At 52.3% G+C, this 23,519-nt stretch overlaps 3 protein-coding genes and 1 long non-coding RNA gene across 4 annotated transcripts in view; 2 read left to right on the top strand and 2 right to left on the bottom strand.

The window, feature by feature from the left end:
• The window catches only part of DRC4 (dynein regulatory complex subunit 4), a 28,269-nt gene extending 20,034 nt beyond the window's left edge, over positions 1 to 8,235 (top strand). Inside the window, exons 12-13 of the mRNA XM_024735637.1 lie at positions 7,374 to 7,514; positions 8,046 to 8,235. The gene's annotated coding sequence lies outside the window, so the exon portion shown is untranslated. The remainder of the gene's footprint in view (positions 1 to 7,373; positions 7,515 to 8,045) is intronic.
• Positions 8,236 to 12,147: 3,912 nt separating this feature from the next.
• On the bottom strand, positions 12,148 to 23,223 carry PRDM7 (PR/SET domain 7). The gene is made up of 10 exons (XM_024735630.1): positions 23,155 to 23,223; positions 22,621 to 22,744; positions 22,190 to 22,297; positions 20,323 to 20,372; positions 18,347 to 18,503; positions 17,609 to 17,710; positions 17,122 to 17,393; positions 16,627 to 16,694; positions 15,304 to 15,500; positions 12,148 to 13,592 (listed from the first exon to the last, which is right to left on the bottom strand). Exons 1-10 carry the CDS (start codon positions 23,221 to 23,223, stop codon positions 12,439 to 12,441), a joined length of 2,301 nt encoding a protein of 766 aa, XP_024591398.1. The 3' UTR covers positions 12,148 to 12,438.
• Positions 13,534 to 15,295, top strand: LOC112393405 (uncharacterized). Its single transcript, XR_003001914.1, has 3 exons — positions 13,534 to 13,619; positions 14,892 to 15,020; positions 15,217 to 15,295. It is a non-coding gene; the product is annotated as an uncharacterized LOC112393405 (long non-coding RNA).
• LOC112393401 (60S ribosomal protein L39-like) lies at positions 21,790 to 21,945 on the bottom strand. Its single transcript, XM_024735640.1, has one exon. It carries the CDS (start codon positions 21,943 to 21,945, stop codon positions 21,790 to 21,792), a length of 156 nt encoding a protein of 51 aa, XP_024591408.1.
• Positions 23,224 to 23,519: the final 296 nt, after the last annotated feature.

Here is a 23,519-nt window from a genome sequence, read left to right on the forward strand (position 1 = left end):
GGTCCACTTCGGCCGCTGGGCGGCGCAGGGCGAGCCTGACGACCCCCGGGAGCCCCTGAACCGGTGTAGCTTGTTTTCTTCCCTGGGAAGGTCGGGATTTGATGGTAGCCCCGACAGACCACGTGGTGGTGCCTCAGGCGGGACCGATGGCCCGTGTGGTCACACTGCCCGCCCCTCCTCCTACCCGCTCTGGCCCTCGACCCCCAAGGAGCAGGGCCCCTGCACACTGACAGGGTAGGGTCTGGGCTATTCAGAAATGAGGAAACGAGACAAGGCTGAGTCGACGGGCACGAGTCCATCATTGTTTCGCAATAGTCCATGATGTACACACGAAACCGACTGTCTGTAATGTATAAATAAAGATAAGGGCGTTCTGTGTTGAAAATCTGGGTGACTTTGCCTGGCGGGTTGGATTGCTGTGGATGTGGAGTCATTTTTCTTGTTGCTCAGGAGCCTTTTCTGATTGTTTGGACAGCGAGTGTGGCCAGTCTGTGCGTTGAGGACCACACCCCTCTGAGGTGGGGGAGGGGCCCTTCTAGCGGCCCTTGGGCGTTGAGGACCACACCCCTCTGAGGTGGGGGAGGGGCCCTTCTAGCGGCCCTTGGGCGTTGGTTACAGCGCTTTGCAGGCAATCAGGAAGCGTCTGTCTGAGATTTAAATGCACGTGGCGTTTGGCAGGGCTCACGTTTTCAGGGGGTGGCCCCAAAGAGACACACGCCTGTTCTGGTAAACGCCCATGGGGACGGGACCAGAAACAACCGGACTGTCCCCACGGGGGACAGTTAAATACATGAAGTCTGCCACACGCAGCAACCGTGCAGCCCAGTGAAAAGAGTGAGGCCCACTTGTGTGTAAGGTGGATGGTCTCGGGGCGGGAGGCATGCATAGCTTCGTGGTTCTAAATCCACAGTAGCTTTCAGCCCATTACAAGGGCAAGCTCACTTATCACCATCAGAAGCTCAGGGTGCAGCTATTAGAATCCCCTTTTTACAGAGGAGGAAACTGAGGCACAGAGAGGCCATGTACTGGAATATTTTCTAGTGTGGTACACAAAAGACTGACGATACTAGGTCCGCCTCTGGGACAAGCAGTGTCGACAAGCATTAATTATTTTCATTCTGTAACCTTTCTTCGTACACTTAAAGTCTCAAATGTCAAGCTGACAAAAACAGCAATCAAACCTTTTTTGGAGAGTGCCCTTTCACCCCCTTCGTCCTTCTCTGCCCCGAGAGAAAACCTAGTTCTGGGAGAGCGCGGGGCAGGGCAGGGCGTCGTCACAGCTCCTTCTGGGGCCTCGCTAGGGCCCCCTCCCCAGGCTGCAGGCTTCACCTGGAACCTTCCCTGTGCCTCTGGGAGGGCAGTGGGTTGACTAAGAGTAGCCATGGGGGTCCAGCCTAATAGGCCCAGTGCCAGCCATGCCGTGCTCGCCGTGTGACCCCGAGCTGTGACCCTGCTGCCAGGAGGGGGAACAAAGTGCGGGTCTACCTGCTGGGCCTCTTGTAAATAGAGACCAGACACAGGCCTTGAGCTCCTCCCTCCTCCCCACTCCTTTCTGCCCAGGTGAGTGTGATGCTTGAGTTGGAGCATTCCACCCCCCCAACCCCCTGCCCCGCTCCCTCCCTGGCACCGGGAGGACAGACACAGGCCCTAAGAAGGACACACACTGAGGAGGAAAGAAGCTGCATCCCTGGAGTTGCTGCTGGGCCACCTGGCAGGTGGGTGGGGCCTTTCGCGTCTGGATTGTGTTAAGTGCAGTGATTTTAAAGCACTCGCGTTGATTTTTCCAGGTGGGTAGCCCAAAGCGTTTCCGCTTCAGGGAGTTGAGATCATGCAGGTAAAACGTATAACTACACACAGGGTGCTCAGTACCTTGGAATTGACCGTTCTTCCCGGGTGGCCGAGACGCTGAGCAGCAACGAGGGTCGCCCGTCCTCCTGTCCCAGGGAGAAGGCAGCCGGTCGGGCCGCCGTCTGGGTCTGTGCTGGTGCTGGGAGGTCCCCGCCCTACCCTGAACCCCTGGAGAGGCCCACGTGGGACCAGCCTCTGGGGCCCCGCTGAGGCACTGCAGCTGCGCTATGACACCAAGGGTGCCCGAGCCCCTGCCCCTACTCCACGCCCCACCCCGGGAGTCCTTCCAGGCCGCTGTGGCGGGAATTTGTGGTCAGAACTCAGCAGAAGGGCCATGAGGGCAGCTGGGACCTTCCTCCACTGAGGAAATATTGAACATCGCCAGGTACACTGAGGCAACACAGGTGACAAGGGGAAGGCCATTTCACATGGTGCTATGAGCTGAGAAGGCCACCTGATGGGCGGTGCCAGAGGGTGACAGGCGCTGGAGGTCAGGGGGCCTGCCGGCAGGCTGAGGAAGGCGAAGCCAGGGGTGGGGGTCACAGGAGGGGCGCATTTGGCCCCCGGTAGCATTTCAGCTCCCCAAGGACCTGGGTTATTGTCTGTTTCGTCAAGGCTGTTCCCGTGCCTGGGATAGGACCTGGCCAGAGGTAGGTGCTACATCGATATCCCTTGAATGAATGGACAGAAGGAGTGTGTAGGTACGCAAGGGCAGAGACGTCAGGCTGCAGAGCGGGAGTTAAGTAGATGAAGAGGGCAGACGTGAAAGAAGAGAGCGCGGGAGAGAGAGAGGTACGGTTTCCAGGCCCTGCTTCCCAGCCCTCGCCGGGCTCTCCTCCACCTCAAGCCTGTCTGCACTCTGTTTCTTTACGGGAAGCCGCCTCTGTCCTTCACTCACCCACGTGTCCTGCGCTGCACGTCTCCAAAGCAGCTCCGAGTCTGTTCCCACCACACCCCCTGTGCCCGAAGCCTCCTTACTCTTAAGCCGGGGCATCAGAGAGCTCTGGCCAAAGATGAGGCCCCTTCCCTGCCCCGGGACAACCGCACCTTGTCTGTGTCGTGGACTCTGCTTTCTGCACCTGTGTGCCCGTTCGGGTCACTGCCAGGTCCAGGATTGGCTGCCCTCGCCCTGGGACAGGGAGCATTTGCGGGTCAGTGTGTCCCAGGGGGTTCTAATGTTCTGCCAGGCTGAGGACCCCTGGCCTGCATCATGACACTGGTGCTCAGCAGCGACACATGGGCCACCGTAGAACGTAGTTCACGAGGCATCTGCTGGCCTCAGCTGGACTTCGAGGTCGGGCCGAGGATGGGAGGGTTGGTGCTGCTGGTGCCTGTGATTGCGGCTGCGACCACAAGCCTTCAGCTTGGGGGTTGCCGGCACACAGGCACGTGGTGGTCAGCGCGGGGACCACAGGTGCCGCCAGAGAGCAGATGCACCAAATGTGGGGGGCCTCCCCTCCACTAAGTGACTGGCTTCCCGGGTGCTGTCTTGTCAGGCACACCTCAGGGCTCATGTTGGCTCGCCACTCAGCAGAGAAGCAGACTTTGATAAATTCATACCACCCCCTTCCAAAACTGACCCAGGAGGAGACTTCCCCTGGATTGAGATCTGATCAACGTATTCCCAGTCCCAGCACCAAACTGGGGGGTCCTGGGACCCCTTCAGTTATGTGGTCACCACTTCCGGGGTCAGGATGCCAGGAATGTTTTCCGGCTTCACCAGGGGATGTGGTCTAATTTTGTGGCAGGCAGAGCCACTGCGTTTTGCCAGTTAGAGGAGGGGTCTTGTGGGTACAGTTCTGATTTCCTCCAGGGATCCCTCAGGGCTCACTGTGCCCGGGGCTCACCGTCAGCCTGTGTGTGCCAGCAGGACCCCGCCTGCAGCAGCTACCTCTTCTGACTGGTTGGTCCGTGTGCCGGTTGGTCTGGGGTCTGTTCTCGTGGGTTGAGTGTCTGTTCTGAGTGGCTGGTGTCTTCTTCTTTATTTAACTGATATATTTTTTTATTGACGTAGAGTTGATTTACAATGTTGTGTTAGTTTCTGCTGCACAGCAAAGTGAATCAGTTATACGTATGTATACATTCTTTTTTAAAAAGAATCTTTTCCATTATGCTTTACCGTAGGGTATTGAATGTAGTTCCCTGTGCTGTACAGTAGGACCACGTTGTTTATCCATTCTGTATATAGAAGCTTACCTCTGCTCACCCCAACCTCCCACTCCATCCCTCCCCCAGCCCCCATCCCCTTGGCAAACACCAGTCTGTTCTCTGTGTCCGTGAGTCTGTTTCTGTTTCGTAGGTAGGTTCATGTGTGTCGTGTATACGTTCTGCATGTGAATGAGTCCGTGCAGCATTTGTGTTTCTCTGTATGACTGACTTCACTGAGTGTGATAGTGTCCAGGTCTGTCCATGTCGCCGCAGATGGCCCGATTTCATTCTTTTTTATGGCTGAGCAGTACTCCATTGTATATATGTACCACATCTACTTTATTCCTTCGTCTGTTGGTGGACATTTAGGTTGCTTCCATGTGTTGGCTATTGTGAATGGTACTGCTATGAACATAGGGGTGCATGGATCTTTTTGAATTATAGTTTTGTCTGGACATATGCCCAGGGTTGGGATCGCTGGATCATGTGGTAGTTCTATTTTAGTTTTCTGAGGAACCTCCGTACTGTTCTCAGTAGGGGCTGCACCAGTTTACATTCCCAGCAACAGTGTAGGAGGGTTCCCTTCTCTCCACACCCTCTCCAGCATTTATTATTTGTAGAGTTTTTAAGGACGGCCATTCTGACTGGTGTGAGGTGGTACCTCATTGCAATTTTGATATGCATTTCTCTAATAATTAGCGATGTTGAGCATCTTTTCATGTATTCTTCTTCTTCCTTTTCTTTTTAAAAAATATTTACTTATTTATTTGGCGGCACGCGGGATCCTCGTTGCCACGTGCGGGATCTTTGTTAGAGCATGCAGGATCTTACGTTGTGGTATGCAAGATCTAGTTCCCTGACCAGGGATCAAACCCGGACCCCATGCATTGGGAGCTCAGCGTCTTAACCAGTGGACCACCAGGGAAGTCCCCTGTATGTCTTCTTCGGAGGAATGTCTGTTTAGGTCTTCTGCCCATTTTTTGATTGAGTTATTTGTTTTGTTTTTTTGTTGCTGAGTTGTATGAGCTGTTTGTACATTTTGGAAGTTGAGCCCTTGTAGGTCGCATCGTTTGCAAATATTTTCTCCCATTGTGTAGGTTGTCTTTTCGTTTTGTTTATGGTTTCCTTTGCTGTGCAAAAGCTTGTAAGTTTGATTAGGTCCTATTTGGGTTTTTTATTTGTATGTTTGTTTCTATTGCCTTGGGAGGCTGACCTAAGAAAACATTGGTATGATTTATGTCAGAGAACGTTTTCCCTACGTTCTCTTCTAGGAGTTTTATGGCGTCATGTCTTATGTTTACGTCTTTACCGCTGGTGCCTGTTCTGATTGGGTGATGTCTGTGCCTCACCAGCTGGGACAAATGTAGATTTGATTGCATCACTGGGTGGCCCCTCCTGACCCCTGACCTGTCACTCCAGCCCAGCGGTGGGCACACCGATGGTTCCCCTCTGCTGGTGGATGGTGAACGTGTTGTGATGTGGCACTGAGGGGCTTGCCTGAGGGTGTAGGCAGTGGCCACGTTGTTCGTATCCTTATCGCCATCTGCAGAGGTTCCTGTGGGGACAAAGGGGAGAAGAGTTGATGGTGTCAACAGCTAACAACCAGCACGACCAAACAAATTAATACAAAATCTAAAATTAAGGACTTCCCTGGTGGTGCAGTACTTAAGAATCCACCTGCCAGTGCAGGGGACACGGGTTCGAGCCCTGGTCTGGGAAGATCCCACACACTGCAGAGCAACTACGCCCATGCACTACAACTACTGAGCCTGTGCTCTACGGCCCGCGAGCCACAACTACTGAGCCCACGGGCCACAACTCCTGAAGCTTGTGCACCTAGAGCCCGCGCACCGCAACAAAGAGCGGCCCCTGCTCGCTGCAGCTAGAGAAAGGCTGCGCATGGCAACAAAGACCCAAGGCAGCCAAAAATAAATAAATAAATAGTAAATAAATGTATTTAAAAAGACTCTAAAATTAAACGTCTTCGCTTTTTAGTCTACTCACTATGCAGATAACAAAGCTGCATCAGGTGATGTAAGTGGCAGCTCAAATACTTCACCAAAGTCTTATAACTATTTCCAAATGATTTGTTTACTTTCTCGGAAATCTTCACGTCATCCTTTGATGTGACTGTCACTATAGGAACCCTGTGCGCCATCAACTTCAGGGGCTGAGAAACTGTTAGGTGGCTGAGGGGAGGGCCGTCTTTTATATCCCATCTTTCCATCTGTCGCACTGCTCTCGGGTCCCTTCTGTCCAACCTTTTCCCCTACCGTTGTCAGGGGAGTCCTTTCTGGACCCTGGCCACGCTGCGGGAGCTGGGGCTGAGAACATAAACCAGAGGGAGAGAAGTGGTGAGGCTGGGCCGACGGGTTCGGGGCAGTGTGTCCTGGTTGCTAGAACCAAGCCTCTGGTGTCTGGTCCACGGAGAGGACCCCAAATGGCTTTGCGCGTCAGGAGGGCGATCCGAGCACAGCCTGCGCTGCCTGGTGAGTGGCGTGGAGGCCCAGGAGGAAGCGTTAGTGGCTGCTGGTCGCAGGCCAGGAGGGGACAGAGCACATCCTCTCACAGCTCCCTTTGCTACGAAATGCCCGGTACCTCCGGTGAACCTCAGCGTCCATCCCCACGTGTCGGCCGGAAACGATGGGTATATGGACACGGCAGTGCTGCCTGTGGTGCCTCGTGAGACCAACAGAAGCTTCCAGACGAGCAACGGCTGGGGCGCCGCCAGGTCTGCGAGTAGGCTGGCGCCTGGGGAGGGAGAGCCGGAGGGAGTCCTGCTGGCCCTGGAATCAGGAGCAGTCAGTCAGGTTGCTGCTTTCAGGGGCATGAATTGGGAGCATGAAGGGAATGGGGCCAGAGCAGCCGTGGGGGAGGGTCTGTGAGCAGCAGGGACACGGCAGGGGTGCGGCCGCCAGCGGGCGACCCCGGACAACAGCAGCCCCACGATCCCCGAAGGGCCCCCGTGCTTTGTGGCCCCCCGAGCCCCCCAGCCCCATTGCTGTGGAGCAGGGTCTCTGCTGCTTGAAACCACAAAAACCTTTGCGGTCCTGGAGCTGGCCCCCGCTCATGTCAGGGGGAACCTTCAGGGCAGTAAGAGTTTCTTTGATATTCGTACTTCAGTTTCCCAGAGTCTTCATATTTTCCCTGATTTTGCTGCCGTGTGTCCCTGAAACCCTCTGTTGTCTCAAGGGGTGGACTTCCTCCATCACAGACCCCTCAAAGGCCTCCCGCCGGGTGAACGTGGGCTTGTCACTCGGCTGCACAGTCTCCGCGGGGCCCCTTGTCCCACTCTTGCTGTCCCCAAGCTGGGTCTAGAGAAGGCCCGTCCCAGTGAGAACCCACTTTCTGGCTTTATCTCTCGTCCCAACGACCAGGGAGTCTTCCAGCCTCGGAAAGATCACTCAGGGTTTCCTGCTTCAGTGCTCACGGCAGAGAGCTTGCGTCCTCACAGGAAACACTGCAGCTGCACGTGACCTGTGACCACGCTCCCAGGGACGGACCACGAGGGGTGATGGGTGAGCTCCTGCACCACTTGCCTGAAGGCACTTTGCCTCCCAGCCCCTTCCTTCTCCCCACTCGGGGGCGGAGTGTGGGCCTGGCCACGAACTCGCTTTGACTGTGGGTGAGGGCGTCCTGGAGTGAGAGCAGGGAGGGGGACCTGGGTCCCCAGTGAGGCCACCCAGTGAAGTGAGGCTTCGTCTGGGCCTCAGCTGGGCTCGGAGGGTATGGCCGAGGGTCTGCTGGACGGGACACCACATGTAGAGGGCCCTCATCCTCATACGGATGACAGCAGTGACTGTGCTGAGAACTTCCTGTGCCAACCCAACAGCAGGGGAAGTGGAGGCTCCAGGGCTTCGTGGTAACTAAGTGCAGAGCAGGGACTTGACCGAGCTGACCTGGTGGCTTGGATCCTGCACGCTTAACACTGGAGTGACAGGACCTGCTTGTTCTCTCTGCTCAGCCCTTCTCGCCACCTTCTCCTCCACCCCACACCCTTATTTTTGCTGCAAGAGTCATGCCTCTCTCTTTATTATGTATCTTTGCAGCTAATATTTGTGGTAGAAAATGTCTACTCTGCCATCGGAAGCCGGCATCTCATGGAATCCTCAGCCTCTTCCACGACCGTAGAGCTGGTTCCTGACACCCAGCTCTGCCCACCTCCACCTCTGCAACTCTCATGTGTGGTACCTGCTCAAAAAATGTTTCATGGCCTTCCCTGGTGGCGCAGTGGTCGAGAGTCCGCCTGCCGATGCAGGGGACACGGGTTCGTGCCCCGGTCCGGGAGGATCCCACATGCCGCGGAGCGGCTGGGGCCGTGAGCCATGGCCGCTGAGCCTGCGCGTCCGGAGCCTGTGCTCCGCAATGGGAGAGGCCACAGCAGTGAGAGGCCCGCGTAGTGCAAAAACAAAAAAAAAGTTTCTTGAATAACTTCAGAACTCAGTGGTTGTCTGACATTATTTGGAAAAGGAGTGGCCGCCCCTATTGCCAGCACCCCTGAAACCCCGCAGGAGACACAACCTAGTGTGGTCCCTTTTCTCGCCTGGGGGAGCGTCACACCAGCCGCCCTGTCTTCCTGCCTGTAACAAACACACCATAAGGAGGCTCGCTGGCCCCTGGGCCAGTGATGCTGTAAAAACCCGGCCTTGTCCTTGTGAGATTTGGTGTGAAGACAACGCAGAAACAGAACCAGCAAAGAAGGATCCTGGTCAGGAGTAAATCCTTCTCCATAGTGACCCTGTGAGACCCAAGCACTCCCTCTGCTAAGCCTGCTCCGACTGTTTGGGAAGGGGCCCTTGTGACTGTCCGGGCGGCGGGTGGGAGGGATAACCCAGTCTCTCTTCTGCCTCCTGAGACAAAGGTGGGCATCGGGGAAACAGCCACATCTCCGGCGGGGGTCCAGAGCGGGTGTCCCGAAAGGACAGGGCCTAGCCGTCCGGTGAGGCCAGGTCTTGTCCACACCGCACTGACCTGCTGGAGGGTCTTGGGTTTCCTGGCATCCAGCACTCCCACCGCCAACCCCAGCCTGCAGCGTCTCGGGAGCCCCTCGCTGGCAGCCCCCCCGGGGGAAGAAAGCCACACAACCACGGAGAAGGAGGATAAGCACACAGGACAGGTGAGACCAGCACTGAGTGGCCCATGTCCCCTCTGCTCCCCAGGGAGCACCCCAGCCCCGGGCCAGCCATGGCCTTTGTCCTCTTCGGCAGTGTCTTTGCCGTTAATAGTCCCAGATACCTTCCTCTGGAGGGGAAGACGCAGTGACCGCGGGAGGGGTGAGGGCGGGGTGTGCTTTAGCCCTAAACCCGGGAAGCTGCAGAACTTCCTTGAGCCCCGAATTCACCACATGGGTAAACCTGCAGCAAGCCAGGCCAAGATCTGGACAGATTCTCTCTGGAAACACTTTTCACGTCCAACAAGAGAAGATCTGTTAAACCCCCGTCCGACCCCGGGACGTGGGGCACGTCGTAACCATGGAAACTGAAGGGAAGGCGTTTGAGAGGCTTCTTCTTCGGTGTCTCCCCCAGTGGCCCCTGAAGGTACTGCACCCGGAGGAGAAGCGCTCGCGCTTGTCTCCTCACTTTGGGCCAGGCGGTGCCCACCCCTCACAGCCCCTGCTGCCCGCCTGCTTCTGAGTTGCATGGAAACCTACCGGTCACGAGGCCAAAGCGGGCTCGTCTTGGTGAGCAAAAACAGAGGCCGGTGACAAGGTAAGATGGGGGCTCAAAAGATTTCGTAGAAGAAAAACGTGCACGAGTGTTCCTGTGTGTGTGCGCGTGTGTCTGTGTGTGGTGACCAGATGCTGTATTAATTGGTGTTGCCTATACAATTATGAGTGGCTTTTGTTTTCTGTATTTTCTAAATTCCTTTTTTTTCTAAACACCTGCATATTACGAGAAAAAGAAAAAAAGAACAAAGCTGTTGACATCAAGCACAAGAGCTTGCAAAATAAGATCTTAAAGTACATATTTCAGAATGTTACAGGAGTTTTCTCTGGGTGATAGATGAACGGCCTCCTACTTTTGAAAACGAACTTAAGAAAACCTCTTTGGTAAGTTTTCAGGGGCCTGAGCTTTGAGGATAGCGTCTGTGGGTGACACCCTCCCCACAGGCAGCTCTGCCTCAGGTACTGGCTGGGCTAGTGGCCGACCAGGCGGAGTCTGGCAGCCGAAGACCAGTTTACCCTCTTGTGCTCCGCGCTCACCTGCCCAGCTAGGGTCCCGGTAGAGCAGCAGGCAGGTGGGGCTGGCACAGCCGTGGGGCCACTGCGGTCAGAGCGGCACATGTGATGGAGGCTGCTGGTGTCCCGTGTGGCCATCCAGGGTACCCGCAGTGTCAGGTGGAGGCCCTGCAGGCGTCCCGAGCCGAGCCCAGCACGTGTCAGGCGGCGCACATTCCTCCGAGCCCCTCTTCAGCACGCAGCTGCCCGTGGCGGGAGGGTGTATAAGCCGCCAGCCCCCTTGCTAGAGGTGAGCCGAGACTGGGTGAGAGGCCGGAGTGCCTGTTTGCGCCTGAACTGTGGGGTCGCACACCATCGCCGCCACCACACAGGTCATCCATCTTCTGTGCAGGCCGCGGATGATGGGGGCCAGGGACTCGGGGCGTCTTGGGGGCTGGCTGCCTCCCCAGGAATGGAAGCCACCTCTGGTGGGAGGTGCAGGTGAGAAGCCCCTGGAAGTTTCTGGGGCCCCTCCCCCACAGTATTTCAGTCGAAGCCCCTCTGCCGGCATCACCCCCAACTCCGTCCCTCCCGTGGCCGCTGCCGAGAGCCGCAGAAGTTGGAAAGTTTATGGTGCTTCTCTTCCCATAGGGAAACAAAGCCACAGACACACAGATTCCCTTAAAAAAGCATGAAAGAAAGGAGCCAATAATAGTGGATGTTTGTTATTGACATCCACATGGTTCACGTAGAGACGCTTCACAAGGCTGCACGGGAAGGGGGACTAAGGGCCGTTGTTCGCAGTCATGGGGTCTGGGCTCCCCGCTTCGGCCTTCCTGAACCCATTGTGGTGGGAACAGGGCTGGGCCAAGTTAGGGCTCCCTCAGGGGCAGGGAGGTTGTTCAGAGAGGAGAGGATGGGGCCTCCTTTCTGTACCAGAACTCAGTTCTGGGTCTAAGCACAGCGTGGCCTCCTGGAGCTGTCAGTACCCTCACCTACCCAGCGGGAGAGGCTTCGTGCCACCTCGTCCTCACGTGCAGCCTGTGCACCTGCGCTGCTGGCTCCACGGGAGCCCTGAGCTCCCGGGGCCTCGGGGCCATTAGCTGTGAGCCCACACTGTGCGGGCCTGCTCTGCTCACAGCGTGCCCCATTCTCCACCAGACTTCTCTTAGAAAAAGTGAGTTGAAGGATAAAATATCCAACAGTCAAGAATTTCAAGGTGGTGACACCGTTGCACTGAAGCACACAGGCCCAGGTGCACGGCACGTGCGTTAGAGAAGCTGCGGTGTGGGCTTCGAGGACACTGTGTGCAGGGGGGCAGGAGAGGTTCCGAGATTCACGGGTGGTCCGGTTCCTGCAGGCGCGGCTCCAGACTCCGTTCTCAGCAGGTGTGGGCGAGGGCCGCCTTTCCCAGGTGACTGTGTGTAGAGGGGCTCTGGGGCTGCCCAGGCTCAGCGGGAAGGGCAGCGGTGGGAAGGGAGGTTGCCCGCACTTAGCATCCTGACCTCTCACCTCCTCCTTAGTCAGGGCAGCTAAGTCTGCAGGTGAAGCAGCTGTGTCTGACCAGTGCCTGAGTGGCCCCTTCTTTGTCTGGCTCTAAAGACCTGGAAGACGTGGGCAGGGAGAGAATAACAAAGGGCGGGGCTTGCCCTCTCAGCCAGCCTCTGTGCCAGATTCTGCCTGTGCTTATCCATCAAACCAAAAGGCTGGCGCTCCCATCCCATTTTATAGATTAGAAAAGAGGCACAGAGAGGTTGAGCACCTTGCCATAGGTCACACAGCTGGTGAGGGCAGAGCTGAGAATTGACCCACTATGGTTGGATCTGGAGTCCACATGCTGTGCTGGCCCTGAGGCGACAGCAAAGAGAGAGCGAGGGAGACCAGATACCCCAGATTGAGCCAGGCACACAGGCATGCACCCACACATGCACGAGGCCTTCACCTTTGAGGCTACAGAAGTCAGAGGAAACCAGAGAGGAATGAGGAGAGGCCAAGGGAGAATGCCCTTCCAGGGGTTCAGTTCCTACGGAGACCGGGGCTGCGAGTATGCGTTCTCTGTGGCCCTCTTGGACCCCACTGCTTTCAGTGATAAGGGGGGAATGAGGTACACAGTCTGGGCTTCAGATTTGTATGGAGACAAAATTTATTAAAACAGGAGTCCAAAAAACCATGAAGGGGATTGGTATGAACATCTCCAGGGCAATTAAGAAACCCTCTGCTGTTTATCTACCTTCTCTCTTATCATGAAAGCAGAGGATCTACTGAACCAGTTATTTCTGTGCTCATCACGCTCTTAGGGAATGTAAGGGGTCATAGACTTCCTTTGAAGCTCCCTCAGAGCCGAGGTATGTGGTGGCTACATTTATCCTCCCGTGGCTAAGATGTGGTTTATTGATAATGACTCCCTCACCGTCCCTGCAAACATAGGGCTTCTCCCCTGTGTGTGTCCTCTGGTGTCTGATGAGACTTGACTTACGACTGAAGTCTCGCCCACACTCCCCGCAAACATAGGGCTTCTCCTCTGTGTGTGTCCTCTGGTGCGTGATGAGACTTGACTTACGACTGAAGCCTCGCCCACACTCCCCGGAAACATAGGGCTTCTCCTCTGTGTGTGTCCTCTGGTGCGTGATGAGACTTGACTTACGACTGAAGCCTCGCCCACACTCCCCGGAAACATAGGGCTTCTCCTCTGTGTGTGTCCTCTGGTGCGTGATGAGACTTGACTTACGACTGAAGCCTCGCCCACACTCCCCGGAAACATAGGGCTTCTCCTCTGTGTGTGTCCTCTGGTGCGTGATGAGACTTGACTTACGACTGAAGCCTCGCCCACACTCCCCGGAAACATAGGGCTTCTCCTCTGTGTGTGTCCTCTGGTGCGTGATGAGACTTGACTTACGACTGAAGTCTCGCCCACACTCCCCGCAAACATAGGGCTTCTCCCCTGTTTGTGTCCTCTGGTGCTTGGTGAGACTAGACCTATCCTTGGAGCCTTGCCCAGAGCCTCTGTACTTGACTTTTACAACTCTTGATACTCCTGCCCCTATGAGTAATTTGCCTGTGGCCTCTGGGTTCACTTTCTGGCCTGTGCTGGGCCCTGCCTCCATCATTCTCTCATGTGCCCTAGAGCTCCCCATTTGTCCTTTGGGAGAGGAGGAAAAGGCCCTTGAAATCCTCCCCAGCCTTATCCTTTTCAGCAAAGGTTTGGACCTTTCCTGGACCTCTTGAAAATCAGGTTTGTTACTCCAGCTGTGTGGATCAGAATATTGCTGCTGCCGATTTTGATAGCCTGGGCAGGGATCCTCTGGTTGGACGAGGTCTCTTGCAGATGTTCTCGGGAGGACCTGAGACGGGTGACTGCATTCCACGTGTTGGCTGAGGATTTTCTGACTGGAGAAGGCCAGAGAGCAGGAGCCACATGGAGGGATCTTGGGCTTTGGGTCTGCTGAAAGAGGAAACTTCTGGTCAGGTAGATGGTTTGTCTCCGGTAAGGCCTGAACCACTAATCATCTCAGTGTTGACAGCGCAAGCTCTGTCTCCCAACAAGTGTGCCTTTACAGTCTACTTTTCCATTCCATTTTTACTCACTCTGTCTTCTTCAGAAATCCAGAAAGCCCGTATCAAGGGCCTCTTCTACCTGTGGCCCTGACTAGGGACCTTCAAGTAGCATCAGGGGCAGTGTCACTCCTTATAAGAGGTGGAACTGCAGTGACTTTTGCCCACATAGGAGTATCTGAAAAGTCCTATCACTTTGTGACAGAGGGGCCACAGGTACTCTATCCTGTTGGGAGAGAACACTCTTGATGATAGGTGGAATCGCCCCGAGTGACTTCCTACGAGGGGAAGGAATTTATTAAGTTAGGGGCACTCATCCTGGAGATCTCCAGATGTGGAAGGCAGGGTAGGGTAGTGGTTAGGGCACCTGTGAGGAAAGCTGGATTTGAGGCTCCTCATTCACAGAGACATATTAGTTGAGCAGCCATTGTGTCTGAATCTCTGTGAGGAAGTGGGATTCAGATTGGACAAGACCGAGTGGTCCAGGTCCCACTGACTAACGGACTCTGGCTCCTGATGCCCCAATTAGGTCATGAATTGCTTCTCTCTCAGTTTTCCATAAAGTGGAAAATGAAATTACGTCCTTGCTCAGAAAGCCTCACGAGTATTCACACCTCATTGATTTCAGTCAGGCTTAGTCCGTTTAAAATGCAGTAGGAAGTCCTGTTTAAAAATACACCCCAGCTCCTGCCCTTCTTCAGCCAGTCCGCTCTCCCCTCTCACCTGGTGATGAACTGACCTCTGAGCGGATTCCCCACTGCTATCTCTTTCCAAAAAATGAGCCAAAGCATCATCTTAGAGCAGAGAACATGCCCCCTGCAGCTGAAAACCGCACGGTTGTTTCACGTCACCCAGGGGGACCCCCATGTCTGTGCGTGGAGCACAGGCCCTGAGGCCTCCGTGTTCTGTCCAGCCTGCTTCCTCTCCCTCGGTGCTCCCTTCTTTGGCCACCTGCATGGCCTCTCTTTCCTGCCCTGGTGCTGCGGCACTGGCCGTTCCCCTGCCTGGAACACTTTGCCCACAAATGCTGTCTCTGGAGAGCGCCACGCCCCACCCCTCCACTCACAGTGACCCAAGGCACTTTTTCTGGGCTGCTTTTCCTCAGAGCACTAATTGCTGTCTGGTATGAGGCACGTGCTGCTCTAGGGCAGTGATTCTGACCGTCCTGTTCAATCTCTATTTCCAGTTCGTGGAGCCCTGTCTGGCACAGTGTATGAACTCATGTGACAACGAACCGAAGTGGTGACTGAATGCAAATCAGCATGTACACATATCATCTAGAAATATGGAGGAGATGAAGAAGAAATGGCTAAAGGTGAGAGAGCTGGTGGGTGCTCGAAAACTTGTTTTTTTCCTCTAAGCCTTTCAGCCCTATATGATGTTATATATTTTTTGCATGAGGGATTAAAAAAACTAGAAGAAAAAAATTTTAATATAAAAAGTTTCCCTAAGAGTCAAAGGCTTATGGATCAATTTCTGAAGCATCTTAATTGAAACTTTGCTGACTCCAGACTGGAGTTTACCCTGATGGAGAGCCGGACCATGAAAGCTCCCCAGGAGTGCTTCTTGCTTTGCGTTGGAAGAGCGCTGGCACCCACCTCTGCCCGCCGCCACGAGCTGGCTCTTCCACCCGCTGCCCCGCGGGATGCCGAGCTCCTGGCTGTACTCGTCCCCGTACCAGACCAGCAGTTCACAGCCCGGCCTGACCACCCGGCAGGTCCGGTAGAAGATCTGCCTGTGATACTGGAAGGCCACCAGGTTCTGCTCTTCCTCATCCCGGGCACAGTTCACATACCTGGCGTTGGGGCAGAGAAAGGGACAGAAAGCGCAGGCGATGGGTTCCCTCCACCTGTCAGACCCAAGCCAGCTTCTTGCCGTTGCGGCCTGGTGCTGGCCCAGCTGCTGCCGCTGCTGCGTGGGAACCTGCTGCTCACGCCTTCGAGCTTTTCCTGTGAATCCCTATCTCCAGATGCTGTTGCCCATCCAGGCCAGATTGCTTTTCTCTCCTTACCTACTTATCTGTTTTCCAAAGCCCAATTCCAGACCTGTCTCCACCTGGATTGGCCGTAAAACTGGTGACCTCTAAACTCTCAATGAAGTTCTGTTTTTATTCCACAGAACTTGGTGCTTCTAGTTTAGCACAGATCCCTCAGCACTCAGCCCCAGCCTATGTTCTCTCGAGAGGCCTGTCTCCAGTCTCCCCACGTGCATCCAGGGCCCCCCATTCACTTGCCTCCCCCAGGTTCCTGTAGAAACTTGGAGAGGTCTCTGACTTAGCTCGAAACACAGAACAATAGTAGTTTATTCATTTTCTGCCTCCCCTGATGAAAGGAGGGGACCTTAGAGAAAGGGGCTGCTCACAACCATCCTGCAGTCTGTTTGTCTCCTGGCTTCAGAACCCAGTTCTCACTGGAAGCAAGGCTGGGAAGGTGGCTGCCCTCACAGACTAAAGGTACCTCCCGTTAGGTTATGGTGGTGCTGTGCACTTCTTGAAAAATAGGAAAATTATGATTAAATGTTCCTAAAATCAATTGCTTAATGTCTGTCTGCAGTGTGTCCTCCGTAAGGACATGGGTGATGTGATCTGTTTAAGTAATGGACTCCATTTTCTAAACTGGAGCATAATAGTAAGTGCTTGATAAGTGTTAATTAGGTAAATAAGTGTCCCTGGTGAATCTAGACTCCTCAAGTTGTTTTCAAGTACCCCAGTTTTCTTGAGCACAGAGACGTATTTTGAGGACACATACTATATTTTTAGTTCCTTTTTTCTGACGTCTCTTGAAATGAAAGAGCATTGTATGGAGAAAAAAGAGGGACAGAAGATGTAAAAACCATTGAGGGGGGCAGTCTGAGAAGGAAAGGGACATGGGCTTGAGAGAGATGAGTGTCCTCTCTGGAACCTGGAAACCTACTGGACTTACCTCATCCAGTTGGCCCAGGACGTGTCCTTTCCATCCACATACTCGTAGCAGTTTCTCCCTTTGGTGATCTGAGTGTCAGAAAAAGAAGTTAAAGCCTTTTTTCTTTTTTTTTTTTTTTTTTTTTGGTGGGAGGTGATAGAAGAATTATTTCACTCTGCTGTCATCAATGCTCTTCAGCCTACATGGATGCAACTGCCAATCGTGACCACGCAATAAGCTCCTTAATCACCATCCTCACGTCTGAGTCTATTTATCCGCTCAGGCCAAGGGCCCCGCACGGGAGGAGCCGCTTCTTTGTGCCTGTACCACCGTGCTCCCACCTGGCCTCTGATCTTTAAGTAGAAGTTCCGTGTTCATGCAAAGTGCAGTCAGTACACAGAGCTAACCGTGTTGCCCCCATCCACGTCCTAGCATGTTGAACGTGAGGCCCCCCCGCCCCATCCACAGAAGGGATGTGGAGGCCAGAGGACAGGGGAAGAGGTGGGTGTTTCTCACCAGCCAGGAGTATCCACTGTTGGCGGCCTCTTCATCTTCTGTGATCTGGCCCTCATAGGGGCCAAAGTGCAGACCCAACGGCAGATCGGATGCCTCGTTCCATACTCCAAGCCCAGCCTCAGGGATGCCTGATGGTCTGATACTTAATCCGGGGGGCAGAGTGAGGGCTGAGCGGTTGGGATGCCCCTTCTCCACTGCACTGTCCTTTACAAATGAAGGGGCCCCGTGAGCAGCACAGCTGTCAATGAAGAAGTTCTGACACTTCTCACAATCTGGAGGCGAGAGCGACAGGGATTAGGGAAGATACAGTGCGTGTTCCTGGTTGTAAAGACCTTCAGAAAGAACCGGGGCGCTCATGTCATTTGGCCTCAATCCTGTACCCCAAGTCACTAGACAAAGGGGATGATCTGGGGACTAAATGCTAAGGTGAGGTTATTGTAGCAAGACATAACAGCCTTCTCTGTAATGGGCCAGTGGGGTCACTCACAGAGGTAGTCGTCATCCTGGGGCTCGCTGACCTCTTGGTACACGTGGCCCTTTCTTTCTCGTAGGCTATACATCTTCACTTCAATCTGCTTTGCTCTGCGTTCTAAGTTGGAGAAGAGTAGGTAAGCAAGGTTGGTGGGGTCTGGAGTGTTGGTCCCTGTTTTATCATAAAATGTGAAATCCCCTTCCATCAAATCATCGCCTGTCCTTGTGTATACTTTGTTTCCCCCCCGTTTAGCTACTGGTTCAGACAGACCGAGGCTCCGCACTGACTACAGACGCCCAGTTCAATGTTAGCTTCCTGTTCTTCCCATTATTAGGTTTAACTTCCCAGCCTTTCTACTTAGAAGATGGTTCATTGACACATTTACTCATTCAGGAAATATTGGTTAAGGCACATTACATGTTAGGCATTGAGCAGAGGCCCTAACTAAGAAAGCATGGTCACTATTATCACAGATGGATTTTTGAACGTGTATGTGTCCGTACTTTTATAATTAATTTAATGTTTTCAAACACTATACGAGTTATGTATCCTTATGTTTACTTTAGAGATTAGCAATCAGGACCTCAGAAGACATGTAAGATTTTCCCAAGGCCCCAGTGCTAACTTCAGGTCTCAGATCAGTCCAGCCTAAACCCACGCCTACCCCAAGTCCACCCCACACACCTAGGCCATACTAATCAGCGTTTCTAGAAGAATTAGAGGGACTAAAGCCCCCAAGTTATTTTCTCTCACCCAGCTTTTGTCTAGTGTGCCATGCAGAGGTGCTTGCTGCTCCGGGAGGGGGCGCTGGGCTCTGGGCCTGCGCAGGGCCACTTGCCTTCTGCAGTTGCGCTGCTCCTGGCAATTTCTTCAAACTAGATTCATTACTTAATGGCATCGGGGGCACTGCCTTCAACGGGAGAGTCACATAGTGAAAGACAACATGTATTTCTTTAGTTCTTTAGGGCTTATGAAGTATTTTTACATGCATGACTTTAGTTAATACTCCAACAACCCTTGGAAATACCCGGGGCGGGTGGAGTCTGAACACTAGAGCGTAAATAAAGGGCCTAAGTGGGTAGTGAATCAAGACTAGAACCCATATCTTAAGGTTCCTTCCCTTCAACTTTCTCTCAAATTTCTCCAGAAAAGTGAGAGCGAGTCAGGGAGAATAATTGGGAAGAATCAACAAAGCCTGGGAAAGAAGCGGGGGGTAAGGGCTTATAGAAAAAAAGAGGGGGTCTTTTATTAATTAGTGGACCTCTGATGGACGAGGAAATGTGGAAAAGTACAGAGGGGACAAAACACTTCTGGAAAATGAGGTGACAGAGCAGTGAGATCGGGAAGAGAACAAAGAAATGGTACGGCAGAAACTTATCTAGACAATAAAGAAAATGATGCTGAACGTTGCAGGTTGCCATATCCTAGAGAGAATGTTTGGAATCAGTAGCTGGTTCCCATCGATTCTGCTTGAATAAGGCTGTACGACTAGCTAGTTCTCCTCAGTTTCCTGAACCATAAATTGGTATACATGCTAATTCTTAACGTCACAGTGGACATGAAATTTAGTAACATTCACCAAATTGTTTTGTGAGCTACTGATATGTAGTACAGTGTGAACGTGAGAGTCCAGCCCTGCTATCACTTCACCCCCTCAACTGTCTCCCTATTTGAAATCTAGCTCACAGATACTATCTTCAGCACTCCTTGACCCTCTTACTTCTAGGTGAATGTTTAAATGTGGAGTCACGCATTCAGAAAACCTCCAGGGGGCCCTCAGGGGCCTTGAGCTGGGCCTGGGCCTTCTGAGAAGAAACGGGTATGGAGCAGGCTCTCAAAGCTTGCAACGCAGGGGCAGGCTAAGCAAATGATTCCAAACGTGACAGTTGCCTAATTAGAGCCCGGAGGAAGGAGCTGTTACTTTCTCCTGCAAGAATGAGCATTTGAAATCAGTTCCAGAGGGATGAGTTTCTGTTGAAACGCGGGTAACCTATATGAAGTCCTAAAGTTATTTTCTTATTTGTCGTTTTCAGTGATCAAACTTGAAGCTAGTCAGGGCTGGGAGCTGCTTCCTCTTATTAGAGTAGCAGGCTCTGAGGTTGGGGGTCCATCTCCTTCTTCGTCTCGGACAATCCACTCTACAAATTGCCTACAGATCTGTAAGCTTCCCTTAGTCAGATGGTCTTAGCATGTCACTCACTTTGGCGTAGCAGAAAAGAACTGTGGTTGAAATCACCCGTCAGGTGAATGATATAAAGATGTATGTATGAATAAGACAGTGTAAACTTTATAAAACTATGGAAGTTCTACTCAGCTTGTAAGTGTTTTAGAGAAGGAGCTTTGGATGAGATTGCACTACCAGTGATACTGTGATCTCAGGCATATACTCAAACACTCCTTTACCTCGGTTTCTTGATCTATTCAATATAAATGGTGATAGTTACACTACCTGTAGGTACTACAGGATTGTTTTAAGGTTTAAAGTGTTTATTCATGTAAAGTGCTTAAAATAGAGCCTGAAGTATTATGAAAATAACGTGAAAATAGAACAACCTACTACTGTTGCTATTCTTATTAACTATAAAAATGATGATGATATCAGACATTGTGCTAAAGAATCATGAAAGGAAGCAGCAGTTTCTAGGATACTCTGTGTATTCTCCTATTCTTACCTGTGATTGGATCCATGAGGAAGGTTTTCTTGTCAACAGGATTTGGGAAATACTTACCTTCTGGTGTTTACTGTGCTCCACTCTGAAGGCCACCCAAGAAGGTTTAACTAAAAGATGATGAGAAATCAGTGTTTTGGTTGGTAAATGTTTCCAAACTCTGGGCATCTGAATTAAGGACACAGAATTCTGAACCAGAGAGTGACAAGTGCAAGGATTACCAAAGGGGGAATGGAAAATGATTTCTGTATCATCAATGCCTATGCTTCCAGTGGGAGCATCACAGTTTCCTTAAAATTAAAAAAAAAATAGACATAAACCTCATCTGTGCTTCATCCTATGTTCATAAAGTATCTAATACATTTACTTCATGACAAAAATACTCAACAAAGTAGGAGTAGAAGGACGTTACCTCAATATAATAAAGGTCATATATGAAGAGCCCACCTCTAACATCATACTGATTGGTGGAAAAAGCGATCTCTTCTAAGATCAGGAAAAACAGGAAAGGATGCCCACTCTCACCACTTCTATTCAACATAGTACTAGAAGTCCTAGCCAGGGAATTAGATAAGAAAAGGGATCAAAAGGCCTGCAATTTGGAAAGAAAGAAGTAAAATTAGGTTTGTTCACAGATGACATGATTTTATGTGCAGAAAATCTCTAATATGCCACAGAAAACACTGTTAGAACTAAAAAAAGAATTTAGCAAAGTTGCAGGATACAAAATCAACACTCAAAAATCTTTCTATGCACTCGGGACTTCCCTGGTGGCGCAGTGGTTAAGAATCCACCTGCCAATGCAAGGGACACGGGTTCGAGCCCTGGTCCGGGAAGATCCCACATGCCGCAGAGCAACTAAGCTCGTTTGCCACAACTACTGAGCCCGCATGGTGAAACTACCAAAGCCTGCGCGCCTAGAGCCCGTGTTCCACAACAAGAGAAGCCACTGCAACGAGGAGCCCACGCACTGCAAAGAAGAGAGCCCCCTCTCGCCGCAATTAGAGAAACCCCGCATGCAGCAACGAAGACCCAACGCAGCGAAAAAAAAAAGAGAGAGAAAACTATTGAGAATTATACTGGAAAACCTATACATCCACCTCCATTCAGTCTTATGTCACCATTCTGCCACAACCACTGCGGGTCTTTTAATTTCTGTTTCAAAATTCAAAAACAAAATAAAAACAAACAAAAAACTAACCAAGACACAATGAGGCCACCTGCCAGCCCTTACTCCTTTGGTGATGAATTTGGTACTTCTTATTCACATTCAAATTTTTATACATTTACGGCCTTTTAATGTGCCTATAAACAATATATATATATATTTTCCAACAAAAGGTCTCATATTTATTACTGAGCCAAAGCACTAATGCAGAAACACTGACACAAGGAGAAAAATCATTTTTTCCCAATAAAACAAATGGATGCATTTGTCCAGATAGTAGTGATGCTTTCAGAGTGATATGGTAAGATGCAAGTGACCTTCCACAGCATAAATACATGTGCCACCTCATGGGTGGCTCCCTATAGACCCAGCTTGGTTCTTCTCCAGTGTCTTCTCTTGGAGCTGTACCTGGTTTTATTACCAGTTTTCATTTGAGTCCACTGGGGAATGGGACGATTCTCCTTTGGTTTCTGGCCCAGGAATCGCTCGATCGTGAAAGTCTTGTGAGAAGACATGGTGAGGAGCAGAGTCAACCGCACGTCGGATGGCAGAGAAGGGGAGGCTAATTATTTTACATATTTAAAAACTTTATATGGATAGTCTCTTACTGTATAATATTCTGTTTTGCATCTTGCTTGTTGGGTGAAAAATTATGGGTTTTTTTTTTTTTTTTTTTTTTTGCTAATGCCTGAGACGCAGCTGAGACCCAAACCCAGGTTGTTTTCAGGAAGACACCTCTAAATCTTCCTGGCCCCTCACCTTGCTGCCTTGGAGTCCATTCTTCATCAGAATCCTCAGGGTCACCCACCTGGGCTCTGATGGCCTGCCTGCGGTGACACATGAAAGCTGGCCGAGGGGCTCTGAGACCTGCAAAGGAGCAAAATCTTGGTTCCAAAAGGGAAGAGCTGGAAGGAGGAACAAAGCCCAGAGGCGATGGAAAGTGCCACAGAGTCAGTGTGACTTGGTAGGATGGGCTGGGAGAGTCTGGAACCAGGCAAGGGGTGAGCTCTGCGCTGCCAGGGCCAGGCCCACACTGAATACAGAAGAACACACATTTCCTGCAGGTTGGTCTCCACACGGAAGGCGACTGTGAGCAGATGAAGCCATCTCAGAGACAGCCAAGCTGACACTGAGACCGAAGACCTGGTTCACGCTTCCCAGGCTCCCAGGCACCCGGCGTTTCCCGTTACCTATAGTAATCAGTGCTTCATAGTTCTTTTTCACATTCCTATATCGGACTTTTTCCCATTCTCCCATCTCTGTCCATTCTTCCTTGGAGAAGTATATGGAAATGTCTTTGAAAGCATCTTTGGCCTAGAGAGAATAATCGATTTCATCAGTGACTTACTAATCTAAGTCAGAACTTAGAGCTGGGCCCTCTCCTCCACCTTGTGCAGGGTGTAGCCTGAGGCCGCTGGGTGGTCTCTGTGAGACAAGGATGAAGGTTTTCCTTCCCGACCGTGTCCTGCTTCACTGAGCAAACACTGAGCATTTTCCTAACTCTCCCTGGACACACAGCAGTTGACGATGCTCTAGTGTCCTGTCCCCCCCACCCCGCCCCGCCCCACCATCTTAGACAGGACCCGGCGCCCCCATCCTGTGTACCTTCACAGAGAAGGTCACCCAGCGGTGCGGGCCAGGAGTCTGCGGCCCTCCAGGGACCGGCTCCTTGTCCCTCCTGTAGAGCCGGCCTAGAGCCAGGCTCTGCCTCCTCCACCGCTCACCGTGGGCTTCCCCGCTGTTCTCCCAGCATCTCCCTCAGTGCTGTCCTCCGGCCACCTGTCGGTGCTCATGGGCCTGGGACCGCCTCGAGGCCAAGGTGCCTGTGGAAGGGGAAGGTGCTGAGGTAGCCCAGGCCCCTGCCCAGAGCTAGGTCTGTGTTCCTCGGCTGGGGTGTCCCGAGCAGGAAGGTGTGAGGACCCCGGCAAGGATTAGAGGGTGTGGAGGGTATTGATGGGGTGGACGGATCCTCGCCAGCCACGACAGCCTAACGTGAACTAGATTCGGTTTCTTTGGTCCCCCTGAGGAAAGGCACTGGGAGGGCTGTGTCCGTGGGTGCCTGAGGGAGTCCTGAGGAGACCTGGAAGCC

The sequence above is a fragment of the Neophocaena asiaeorientalis genome, unplaced genomic scaffold (assembly GCF_003031525.2).
Source record: "Neophocaena asiaeorientalis asiaeorientalis breed wild unplaced genomic scaffold, Neophocaena_asiaeorientalis_V1.1 scaffold40, whole genome shotgun sequence".
Taxonomy (NCBI): Eukaryota; Metazoa; Chordata; class Mammalia; order Artiodactyla; family Phocoenidae; genus Neophocaena; species Neophocaena asiaeorientalis.